Raw genomic sequence first — 12,786 nt, forward strand, 5'->3', positions numbered from 1 at the left:
ACTAAAAAAATAATGATTTACTATATATTGAATAATTTACTCAGCACATAATTCCTTCTCTACGTGATTCTACATCCCAAATACTAAATAAAACACACTACATGAGCTAAATTGGAGGCAACCTAATGAATAGTACTTACTATGGTATACTGTAGATAAGATAATGTACGATATTGTTTTACAGTGTCGTTAAGAGTTATAAAATACTATCCTTAACATATAAAATAATCAAGAAGTATATAGAAATATTTATAGTAGAAAATCATATTATTTATACAAATTCTTATATCATCATGTGTAGAGTGGAACGAGGTTAGTTGTAATATCTTTTTGTTTAAATTATTATAAATCATGGACACTATTATGATAGAATAATAAAAATTGCTTTTTAAAAGTACGTTAATTCATGTGACTCAATATATAATTAAATACTTATAAATTCTTAATACATTCCATAAATAAGAAAAAAATGTTGTTGATTACAAATAGGTAAAGTGGCTTAAAATATACCCCATCCATGAGGTAGAGCGTCCTCGAAAGATAAGTTAGGATAAGATGAAGATAATCAATTAATAAGATCATATATTATTAAAAATATGAAAGAATTTTGTGTGTATTAATCAAATTTCTATTTATAATTTTCATCTCAAGTATATATAATAATTTATAAGTAATACTAGCTCTCTCTCGAATCTTTAAATGTTTTAATTAACAAAATTAAAAAAAAGCTAAAAAACTTACTCTTTATAACAATAATTAAACATAAAATATATATTTATAATCGTTCGACATTAATTGGTTCACAGAATAAATAAAGCATAGAAGATTCATAGAATAAAAAGCATTAATAAAGGCAAATTTCATATAAACAGCTGAGTTTATAAAGTTATAGTTGTGGGATATTTGACTCAAAACACAAGCTCCACATCGGTGTTGACTGAAATATATATTTTTTATAACTGAAAGACCATAAATAAAATAGCAACGCTTGAACATTAAAGTTAAAAAATACACTAATAACTTATATTTAAAACACACAATATCTGGTTTTAAAATAATCGCTTCAATTACCATTATATAAATCAAAGAGAATACTCTGCACCTATATATAATATATAAATTTACTTTCGATGCACGAAAATGAAAAAGGGCATACGTTTCGCTGTTATTAACAGCCGGACACAGATATTATATGTTGTAATAAGCGCAGTAATCTCTATTTTGTGCTACCTTACACAAGCATAGATATATATTTTATATATATATATATATATACACGTGTATATTTTATAGTTACATTTAGTTAAGATATTTTCGTTTGTGGCCAACTTGCACCTATATATCCTTACATATATAATTATATATATATAACTAGTCCTGTGCTCTGTCGTAATAAAGTAATTTTAATCATACACATATATATAATACTAATGTTTTAAGATTTTTTTTTACGCAATATTTAAATACTATTCATATAATAATTATCAATTGTATTTATTTATATTTATCGCTGCAAGTTTGAAATATAACTTTTGTTACTATTTGATATAAGATGAAACATTATTAACCTTTAGACCGCCGGTATAATGCCACATACAGGGTGTTAGTTAAGTATGTTCCCAAACTCAACAGAGCGATTCTTTGGTTTATTTCAAGTAAAAAAGTCCCCATATAAACATGTGTCCTAAACGACTTAGTTTCCGAAATACAGGATAGGTCGAGCAGGAACTCAATCTATGACCTCCTAGATCACCAGACTTAAATCCTTTGGGGGCATCTGAAATCATGGGTTTGTACCACCCCAAGTGAGAATGAGAATGATTTGAGGAATCGAATAGTTGCTTCATGCGAGGCAATACGTAACACACCTGGTGCCTTATTGAGCGTGTATGTCAATTTTTGAGAAGAAGGCTCGATTGATGTATCATGGCGCAAGGTAGACATTTTCAACAATTCATATCTAATTGTTTTATTTCGTCAGAAGAACTGAGGCCTGTTTTTATTTTTCTGTTTTTTACTAGTTTTTGACTAGTTCAAGTTGTATTTCTTTCGAATAAACAGATAATTATTACTACAGGTTTAATTTTTTTATTTCGGAAACTAAGCCGTTTAGGACATATGTTTATATGGACTTTTTTACTTGAAATAAACCAAAGAATCGCTCTGTTGAGTTTGGGAACATACTTAACTGACACCCTGTATATGACGTCATGCGATGACTCGTACGCATCGAACAATAGCATTGTTCGTAATGTCTCTCGGGAGCTGCTCGGGATCGCTAGTCCGAACGAACCCAGCCCTGAGTCCAGCGTATTTGAAATGTAGGATTCACATTACGTACGACATCCATCATACGACGTCCGATATTCATCGTACGCTGGATTCGTTTGGAGCGATCCCGAGCAGCTCATCGAGAGACAAAACGAACAATGCTAACGAATACTAGCTAACAGCAAAGAGACGTCCGCAGGATGTTCTGTGGACTATGAAATGAGCCTCAATATGTCCTACATACATCCACAGGACATCCAAATCCAAAGTCCTAGAAGCGGTATTCAGGGCGACTGTCAGTCACTAATACCGATTAACTTAATCGACGATTAATTCAATCAGCAATGTAGTCAACAGCAAGATTATATCGTTCTTAACCTTATCTCTTCGAGATATACTTTTATATCTCTTCGCGTTCCTATACTTAATTGTGATAAAAGTAAAATGAAAATCTTATATCTATAATAGTAATTCTACTGATTGAATTAGGGCTATGGCAGAAAACGAGACGTAACGAGACGTAACTTTCGTAGTCGTAACGTAAGGCAGAGAAAAACGTAGCTGTCGTGACTCGAATCGTGACTGGTCGCCGATCAGAAATCGAATACATTGGAATATACGGTTCCTGATAGCTTGAAATCGTTTATTCTTTATTCCTAATTCCTTATTCCTTTTATGTCTAAGCGATCTTAAGTCATAATCGGTGAAGTTGGCCAATAGCCAACTTGAACGACTTGGTTAAGACTGGTTAAGACTTCTGACGTTCTGACTTGTGGCTTATTGCAGAAGGCCCATTAAGATCGCTTAAAACTTCTTGCGGCTTACTGTAGAAGGCCTGTTTCATTTTTAAGACTGTCTTAAGTCAATCTTAAAATGTCGTAAGTCAATCCGAGGACTGTATTAATATCTTAAGACATTACATTTAAAATAGTTTTAAAATAACAATGAACTATGAATTCTGTCCCATGTTTCGCGTTTCACAGTTATAGGCCTTGCGGAACGTGAGAAGCAGAGAAACGACAGACAGAGCGCTAATTTTAGAGAGTCGTTTGCAATCTGAGCACACCATATGTAATCCTTCCACCATGATGCGTAGTCTGATTCCGGACTATCGCGACTATTGTAGAATAGACTTTATATTCGTAAGCTCGATGTCCACGATGCAACTTAAGCCGGTTCTACATTAGTTGCAAGCTGATTGCAAGTTCGTTGCGACAGCCAATACAAAGTATTGATTTCAAAATGCAAGCTTCAGATTGGCTGTCGCAACAAACTTACGATTGACTTGCAACTAATGTAGAACCGGCTTTATACATACCATGGTTGCGTTCAGCGTATTCAACTGTTGCCGAGCGGATCCGTAGCGCTCACAGCTATTGGATGATCTAGAATATTCTAGAAGTATATAGCGGGGAGCACAGACTCTCGCATAACGCATAACACGTAATAACGCATAAGAATATGTACCAATCGAAGTTCTCCGTTTCTTTCCCTTCCATGTAATAGAGAACTCTGGTTCGTTCAATTTCTTATGCCTCATGTGTTATGCGTTATGCAAGAGTCTGTGCTCCCCGCTTTAACCAATCGAGCAACGAACGTTCCGTAAGCCCGGATCCTCATACAGGCACTGGCGCTTTGACACAGAGCACTGATTGGTGAAAAGTCGGTTGTGGGGGTAAAATTTACCCCCATCAGCCGTTTTTCACCAATCAGCGTTCGGTGTCAAAGCGCTGTTGCCCGTATAAGGATCCGGGCTAAAGCCTTGTGTCCACGATGCTAGAAATCTCGGACAGAGAAAAAATTAACAAATCACATTTGAACAATTTGATCACATGACCATTGCGATTGGTCAATTCTTTCTTCATCCACCGAGGTCTCGGACCGATTTCTAGCATCGTGGACACAAGGCTTAAGAGTGGAGTCTGCTGTGAACGCGACCTATACCGCACCATACCACACTCTTATTCAAATCAAGTTCGAATGTAGTTATACTGCTAACCGTTACTGCTGTAAGAATTTTACGTAAGGAGCGAAGCATCGTTTTGTTTCCTTTGTTTTGTACATATTGTGTGTGTGTTTGTGATTACGAAAATTTCATTTTTCTCTTTTATGAAAAAAAACGTTCTTTTGTAGAACGAAAAGGTATGTAAATATTACGTGAACATTATGTAATTATACGGTAAATAATAATTTGCGTTGATCGAGACACTACCGTGTCTCTTGAAACTTATATAGAATTATTTGTTGCAATTGGTAAGATTGTCATTGTGAACGACGAGGTTTCTTTTATTAATTACGTATGTTACTATTAATTGTTTCTTTGCCTTTTCTCGTTTAAGCAAGGTATAGGTATATATGACATTTGATGATGAATATTGAGTTGGATTTTGTAAATACAACTTTAAATGTCTTACTTATTTTTATTTAGTATTGATTTTTTTTTTTTTCGAACGTATGTTTAATCTAAATGAGCGCAAAATATAAATACCTATATTATTTTAATAGTTGTTTCAGAAAATTTTTTTTTTAGTGTGCACGATTTGCATAATATATTTCCTTTCCTTTATATTAAACTTATTTTTAATTAATTTTCTTTTGTTTAATACCTTTAAATCCTGAACTTTTTGTTCCTATCTACAGCGTTTGGCAGATGGAATCTCGTTTACCGAAACCAAAAATAATGATAGAAGCGAGAAGTATAACGGATATAAGTGTTAAGAATAATAGTCATAAAGTAACAAAAAGTAATAATATATCAACTGCAACATCAATGGTAACGTCAACAATATCGTCGACGTTAACCTCAACATCAGTAGGTTCGGCTAGCATGAAATCTGTGACTGAAAACAAATTACCAGTTAAACAAGCCTTAGTTCGAGCAAAGACATTATCTACAATCACACGATCAGATAATGTGCAGAAAGCAGTAAAACGTACAGCTACTAATGTAGCGCATGGAGAAGCAAAGAAACCTTTTGTTAAACCTGTTACTAAAGCATTAATGAACAAGCCAATTAATAATGCGTTGATGACTAATAATACAGTGAAGAAGGTAAATAAAATTATTCAAAATGACAAGGATAATAAGGCAGGAAAATTAAACAGATGGGATATGCGAGGTCGTTTGGCACAGGCAAATGAAAAGTTATCAACTGTACAACAAAAAAATAAAGACACAGAGTCAAAATGCAATATGCTCCAAGAATTGGTAGATACTTTAAAAGCTAGTGAAACTGCCTGTAAAGCTAAAGCAGAAAATTTTCAAGTTTTAAATAACACTTTGACTAATGAACTTCAGACTCTAACAGTGGAAATGTTTACAATTAGAAAAAATGAAGAAGATTTAATCAAACAATTGAAAGAATCAAAAGAATTGTGCACAAATCTTTCTTGTACATTGAATGAATTTCAAGAAAAATGTAAGAGTCAAGAGGTACTGAACTTGGAACAAACTAAACAATTAACAGTTTTGAAATCAGATTTAGAGTTGCAGGAGAAGTTAATTAAAGATTTGAATATTGTCAAGGAAGAATTACAAGCATTAACTCATAAAATGGATAAAGAACGTAGAGTATTGCACAATACTATACAAGAATTAAAAGGCAATATTAGAGTGTTCTGTAGAGTTCGTCCAAGAACTCCTAAGGAAATTGAACAAACGAAAGTGTAAGATGTATTTTGTACTTTAGTAGCACAATTATTGGCTTAACACAAATATTCGCAATGTTTAAACCAATGTTTTGGCAATAAACTGCTACTAGAAATAATTATTAGGAAAAAAATTAAAGTGCTCTTAAGATACATGTATATAGAATCATTATGCTTTTTCAGTTGTATATACTTTACAATTTCTATAGAGCAAAAATCTGATTTTCATGTGTTTTGTGTTATAGCATAACATTACAGATTGTTTATTCTCTAGTCTATTTAGTTCTATATTTTTATCTTTTAAAATAATGTAATGATGGCAAAAATATAGTTCAAAGTTAATTTATATATATTTGTAATTTTTTTTTCTACTTATATTTTACAAATAACTATACAGAATAATTTATTGTAAATACAGTCGAAAAGTAATTTGTAAAAAATACATTAAAAATACGGAATAAAAATTGTTTTTGTATAAAATTTTGTTTTTTAACAAGATCGAATTAAAAAATAAGGAAATTAATGCGTTTTCTTTATTTTAAATATGTTTCTAATAATACTTTATTTTCACATTTTAATGAGTTTGTTTTAGGAATTGCTTTGAATAAAATTTAGTTTTATTCAAGGAATTAATGTGGAAGAAATAATTTTGACATTTTATTTGATTTGTATTTGAATAAAATTAATGTTTGTTACAGGCTGTGTAATATAAACTTTATAGACGATTGCACTATTGAAGTAGGCAAATCTGATGGATCAGATGCAATCAGCTGCAGTCGGAAGTTACGAGGAATAAAACAAGAATTTTCATTTGATAAAGTATTCACTCCCAATGCATCGCAGGCAGATGTATTTGAAGAGTTATCGCTTTTAGTACAATCAGCCCTGGAAGGATATAATGTTTGCGTGTTTGCTTATGGCCAGACTGGTTCTGGTAAAACATATACAATGGAAGGGGAATGTGGATTACAAACCGAAGGCATGATATCTAGAACAGTATGTTCTTATATATTTACAATATAATTATAAATATGAAATTGATAATTTCTAGTTTACATTAGGTTCGTACATTTTTGAGATTCAATAATTTCGTGTATTCGTAACATGACGATTTGCGTATACGTAAAGAAACTTGGTTTCGAAAGTTACGTAACACGCATTCAGTCACTCATATAAACGCACATTTGTATATACATTCACATACACGCGTACACGCGCGCGGTGAAATCGGCCCTTTATCTAGTACATTTTCACATGAAATGTAATATATCTCTTAAATTATTTATCTTTGGTAACTGTACTTTGACTTTTATGCACAGAATAATGAGACAACAATTATAAACAAAGATGTGCGAATCAAAATTTTTTTATTTCGAATCAAATTTTTTTTTTTAATACGAATGGAATTCGAATCTGAATCAAATCTGGGAATTGATTGCGTGTATTTTGAAATTACGCACGCATGCACACGCATGTATGCGCGCGCGCTTGTTAGTATGCTTCGTGCATGTGTAATTAAATTACACTTTTATATAAGTACAGCTAACTTAATGTTTTTAAAGAATTAAGTTTTTATTTTATTTTAGAATTATTTTTATGTAATTTTCCAGGTACGTCACATATTTAAAGAAATGAAACAGTTTGAACTTCTTGGTTGGGAGTATCAAATAGAAGCAAGTTTTCTGGAAATTTATAATGAACATATTGTTGATCTTCTTGATTCTGAATCAAAAATACATGAAATACGAATGGTTGACAATAAAAGTCAAGATTTATATGTTAGTAATCTTCGGGTAGAAGAAATACATAGTCCTGCAGAATTGCATGAATGTCTTCAAATTGCACAACGTAATCGAGCTGTTGCGGCTACTCAGTCAAATGAACGGTAAGTATATTTAGTTTAAATTGTAATAAAAAGTTGCAAGAAACAAAATTTTTTATCTCGTTTTAATCTATAATTAAATATATATATGATTTAACACAGAATTTATAATTTGGAATATATAATAATTTATATTCTCTCTAGTTGAGATTCAAATTGACAACAAATGGACTAACGAATCTCGTTGCATGTTGATAGTTAATTGTCTTTGTTTATTAATATTATAAATACAAAAAATATACGTAAATATTAATATGTATAGTAAATAGTTAATAATAATAATAATTAATATTATTATTATTATTATTTATACACATTGATATCTTCGTATACTTTTTGTATTTATAATATTAATAAACAATAGGCAATTAGTTATTTAGTTATTAACATCCAGCGAGGCTCGTTAGCTCATTTTTCATATGAATTGTTATTCATTAAAGCCTCTCAAATTATATATTAATTTTAAATTTTATATTCTAGATCATCTAGATCGCATTCCGTGACAAGAATACGATTAATTGGTACACATACCATAAAACAAGAGATATCGATAGGAAATCTGAATTTAGTCGATTTAGCTGGATCCGAACGTTTGAAGACTGAAGAAGCTGTTAGAACTACAGAAACAAAAAATATTAATAAATCTTTGGCAAATCTTGGTAATGTCATTTTAGCACTTTTAAAGAAACAGGAACATATTCCTTACAGAAATTCTAAATTGACTCATTTACTAATGCCTTCTTTGGGAGGCAATTCGAAAACTTTAATGTTACTAAATATATCTCCATTAGACGAATGTTATAACGAGACATTAAATTCGCTAAGATTTGCTAGTAATGTTAATAATTGTAAGACTGAAAAAGTTAAACGAAGCCGAATGATTTTATAAAATACGCTAACTAAATTTAGAGTGTGCCCGGTTAAAGAATAGTACACATTACCTACATATTTATATATATATATATACACATTTTTTATAACTACGAATATAATTTGAAATAACTTAAGGAAAACATTCTCCTGCGATTGGTGGCAAAATCATGATGAAAAGTCTGACATTAATAATATGATAATACAAGAATTGTTGGAAATACATTATTAAAATAAATAATACATATTATTGAAGAAAAAGTTTATGAGTGTTAAATATACAATCTAAGCATTTTACCAGTAGTACAATTAAACCGTTTATTATTTTACAAGTAGGTCTATTTTATATTGTATCAAATTATAATGTAGCACATAATATTATATATGTAAACAACTTTTCCTTTTTAAATTTTTCTTAGTTTATATCGCTATCAGATTTGTATATTTGGACATTTAAACAGACACATATAATGTGGAAATAAAAACTGACATTTTGAAAAAAAATATTGGTATTTTGTACCTTTTTAGTAATATTTAATTTTCAAATGTGTATAATATACATAACTGACGACATAATAAAGTTTCTTTATATCGGGGTAAGTTAGAAAAGGTAATAATTTCATGATATAATTCTATAAGCTTATTCTTTGCATACTCTCTGCTCAAAACTCAAATTATTTTCGTATATAACTTAAATTATAAAGAATAAGATCGATTATGTATCTTAAAATGAGGTGAGAGGATTACAAAAGTAAACAAATTCAGTAGAATATTTATAAATTTCATTGATCAACAACATAGTGAATTTGCTCACTTTTGTAATTTTGTAACTTATTTCAAGAATATATAATTGACTCAATTTTTAACAAGAAATCACAAATCTTATTAAATAAGAGTTGTATAATAATTTAACTAATAATTAATAGAAGGTTGAAAAAATTCAGGCACGAATTCATCTAAATCGAAAAAGGAAAAGGTCAGGAGATTAGACGCTGTAAGAGGAATACATTTCATTCGTAGATAAATAATGCATCTAAGATTTTTTTTTTAGATAATCTTAATAAATTTATTTTTAGTGCTTACAACGCGCAAATATATAACTCGATTACAATCGTATGGTGAACTCTGAACTTGGATTAGCTGTAGTCCGCTATCGTCCCCAATTCGCAGGAAAGACTCGGAAATAACGCGATCCGGTAAAAAAAAAAACCGAATCGACATAAGGTCGCTGAACTGGCAAACGTAATTCTATCTGCGCCAATATATCTACCAATATTATAAATGTAATTAAACAATGGACCTGAAGTTCCAAAGTATTTTATCGTGGAAATTGATAGCCACCGGTTGCATAACCCAGTCCAACGCCACGTTGCGTGTGCGTGGTAGCACGCGCTACTTCGTATTGTTGCTCCATATTATTGAACATTTCCTCCTGCTTTTTCAAAATGTCCGGTTTGGCTCCTACTGCCGGTGCGTTAGGTAGATCGCCCTTAATACCCATCAGTCGCTTAAACTTGGCCGTTACCTTCCCATCCTGATCGTGCGTGAAAGTCGTTCCCATCCACGTGTTAGCAGTGGAAGCCGCGGTCGACGTACTATTACCGTCATCCTGCTTCGACTGCAAAGAGATAAAGAACGCAATTGTAGAATGAGATTGAGTGTCGGATACATGTCTATTAAGGGTACTACTACAGTTGGATAATCATCACCTTGTTTGCCCAAAGCAGCTTCCTCTTTTGGATCTGCTCCGCGTACTTGCCCTGCGTCGCCGTCGCCAACGGATTGTAGTAGTTTTGTTCGCCATGGACACCACCAGGCATCATCATAGTATCGCCGCCTTCCGGCGGCTTCAACTCTATGCCTAGTTTCTCCAACTGAGCCAGTTTGTTTCGTCCCTTTTCCTCCCGATAACTCATCGTTCTAAACGGTAGCTGTGGCGCACGGTCCCTCGATCGCGATCTCGATCGCGTGCGATCCCTCTCCTTGTGGTAGCTCGAACGCTCGTCCCGATATCGATCCTTGGACCGCTCGTCCCTGGAGTGTCGTCGATCCCGTTCATTGCGGTCGCTGCGATCCCTGCGTCTATCCCTGTCGTTCCTGTCGCGATTACGATCCCTCCGATCATCCCTATAATGATGATCTTTGTCCCTATCATCACTTTTCTCGTCTTTAGATGATCCGAGGGATGACGTTTTCCGCTTGTCGTCATCCCGATTCCTACGATCTCTGCTTCGGTCCCTGTGATTATTATCACGCTGCTTTCGATCGTCATAACGGCGACCTTTGTCAGACGAATGACGACTCCGATCGCTACGGTCCCCTCGCCTATGATCATCTTTCAAACTCGTATGATTCTCATGATCGCCTCGCCTGTAAAACGATTACGTTCTGCAGGGGTATACCACACAGATGCGTATTATTATTCTGCACATGTGACAGGTGTATAATTTCGATATAGTTTTAGTGAGATATATCAAAATTACTGCTTTCTCATAACAAATTTGATATCATAAAATATCTCTAGCACCTGTACTATATATATTTAATTAACAAACCAGCCTACCTCTGGTCTGATGGAGAAGGCAAAGCCCGAGAAGATTCTGTTCTTGAGCCAAAGGTAGACTGAGCCGTTGTAGGACTGTTTGCACGTTCGCTACTAGATTCCCTTGACGAATTGTTGTTATTGCTCTCCTAGAGAAAAGAAAAGAAAATTATCAATTTTAATATGGATCTCTCTTACATATTCCACTATGTAAGAAATAGCTCTTAATTCCTACCACAAAAAACTATTTTAGAATGCGTAATTTCAATACACGCAAAGTTGAACTCTCTGACACAACCAATAATATGTATTAGAAAAACTTACACTTTAAGAGAGAAAAGACTCTTACACATAGTAAGTATATACTTTATAACACAAACTTGAAGATTTTCTCTCTATAAAAAGTGGAAATTTATTTTCTTTTTTTTTTGCATCAATACTTCTTGATTGTACTTGATACAAAAGATCAGCGACACTTTGCGTATCACTCTAAACAACAATACAATTTGTATGCGCTAATTACCGAGATAATTATCGAAGTAATAAGTAAAATGAACCAATAAAACAATCATGTCACAAAAAGGAAAGAGAGAGAGAAAGAGAGAGAGAGAGAGAGAAAGAGAAAGAGAGAGAGAGAGAGAGGAATATGAGGGCCCTTCACATCAATCTGCCTCTGCAGTTATAGTTATCACCCGAGTATATACTTGTACACGTGATTTCTTTGATGATTGATGTTTTGTTAGTGTTACCTTCTGCTAGCTTCCTCTACTCACCTCTGTCTTCGGAATAGAACTTGGGGGTAGTCTTGAAAGACCCTCACACAGCATAGACCTTGCCGAGATGCGTAGATATTGTATCATGTATTACCAACAGAGCTACGTGTTAATATTGTCTCACGAAATGGCACTATTCCCATTTACTTATCATTTAAATCATTTTAATTATGTGAATGATAGCCTGATTATCCTGCGTTCAATAAGGTTTCAAGGTCCTGTCTTACTTGTATTCATCGACTACGCGTTAAATATAGACTTGTACAATAACAGCTTTGATAACGAATACTGTAGCTTGTACCTAATCATAATCCAAACTATACCGACAATACCAAGTAAACCAAACGTAATTGCTTCCTGTCTTGCAAATTTATTTCTTATAGCATTAACCAACTGATTTGTTGACATGACCTTGCAAAATCGGATACTATCCCCTTTATATATCAGGCCTAAGACTTTTTCATGTACATACAGCACCCGTAAAGTCACTGTGGTATCTTCTTAGGCATTGTCCGAATGTTTTGTACTTAACAACTAATTAAGAATTATCGGCGTGTGGTTTTACTATACCTCACTCATATCCATTTGTACCGGATCGTAGTTGGCGTCGCTCGCCCTTCTGTTTGCCTCTTCCTGTCCCTGAGGTGGCGTCTAGAAAACAAGATTAATTATTTCCAACTAAAGTTACTTAAAGTATATACTGCTACATTCGCCGCAGTAATTGTACCTATCTCTGTGCGAGATTATGCGCGGCGATTCGTAGAGGGTTGCGAGAGAGAGAGAGAGAGAGAGAGAGAGAG

At 33.1% G+C, this 12,786-nt stretch overlaps 2 protein-coding genes across 4 annotated transcripts in view; one reads left to right on the top strand and one right to left on the bottom strand.

The window, feature by feature from the left end:
• The first annotated feature begins 4,231 nt into the window (after nucleotides 1-4,231).
• LOC108760838 (protein claret segregational) lies at nucleotides 4,232-8,898 on the top strand. The gene is made up of 5 exons (XM_018507078.1): nucleotides 4,232-4,413; nucleotides 4,912-5,937; nucleotides 6,618-6,915; nucleotides 7,530-7,804; nucleotides 8,282-8,898. The coding sequence occupies exons 2-5, from the start codon at nucleotides 4,922-4,924 to the stop codon at nucleotides 8,688-8,690; spliced, it is 1,998 nt and encodes a 665-aa protein (XP_018362580.1). The 5' UTR covers nucleotides 4,232-4,413; nucleotides 4,912-4,921; the 3' UTR covers nucleotides 8,691-8,898.
• Nucleotides 8,899-9,879: 981 nt separating this feature from the next.
• The window catches only part of LOC108760870 (arginine/serine-rich coiled-coil protein 2), a 3,890-nt gene continuing 983 nt past the window's right edge, over nucleotides 9,880-12,786 (bottom strand). The window contains exons 1-5 of one of the 3 annotated variants that reach the window (XM_018507133.1): nucleotides 12,557-12,630; nucleotides 11,987-12,044; nucleotides 11,235-11,362; nucleotides 10,381-11,041; nucleotides 9,880-10,289 (exon numbers count right to left, since the gene is read on the bottom strand). In XM_018507133.1, coding sequence (XP_018362635.1) covers nucleotides 9,990-10,289; nucleotides 10,381-11,041; nucleotides 11,235-11,362; nucleotides 11,987-12,040 — 1,143 coding nt within the window. In that variant the 5' untranslated portion in view covers nucleotides 12,041-12,044; nucleotides 12,557-12,630 and the 3' untranslated portion in view covers nucleotides 9,880-9,989. Of the gene's footprint in view, nucleotides 10,290-10,380; nucleotides 11,042-11,234; nucleotides 11,363-11,986; nucleotides 12,638-12,786 lie in introns of those variants that run through there. The other 2 variants (XM_018507131.1, XM_018507132.1) reach the window with 2 other exon arrangements.

Source organism: Trachymyrmex cornetzi, unplaced genomic scaffold, assembly GCF_001594075.2.
Source record: "Trachymyrmex cornetzi isolate Tcor2-1 unplaced genomic scaffold, Tcor1.1 scaffold23, whole genome shotgun sequence".
Classification (NCBI taxonomy): Eukaryota; Metazoa; Arthropoda; class Insecta; order Hymenoptera; family Formicidae; genus Trachymyrmex; species Trachymyrmex cornetzi.

Excerpts from the sequence above, each read along its gene's own strand:
- LOC108760838 (XM_018507078.1), top strand. The coding sequence starts at position 4,922 with ATGGAATCTCGTTTACCGAAACCAAAAATAATGATAGAAGCGAGAAGT. Across the intron at positions 5,938-6,617 it reads GAAATTGAACAAACGAAAGT|GCTGTGTAATATAAACTTTA; the intron begins GTAAGATGTATT and ends TGTTTGTTACAG. Across the intron at positions 6,916-7,529 it reads AAGGCATGATATCTAGAACA|GTACGTCACATATTTAAAGA; the intron begins GTATGTTCTTAT and ends GTAATTTTCCAG.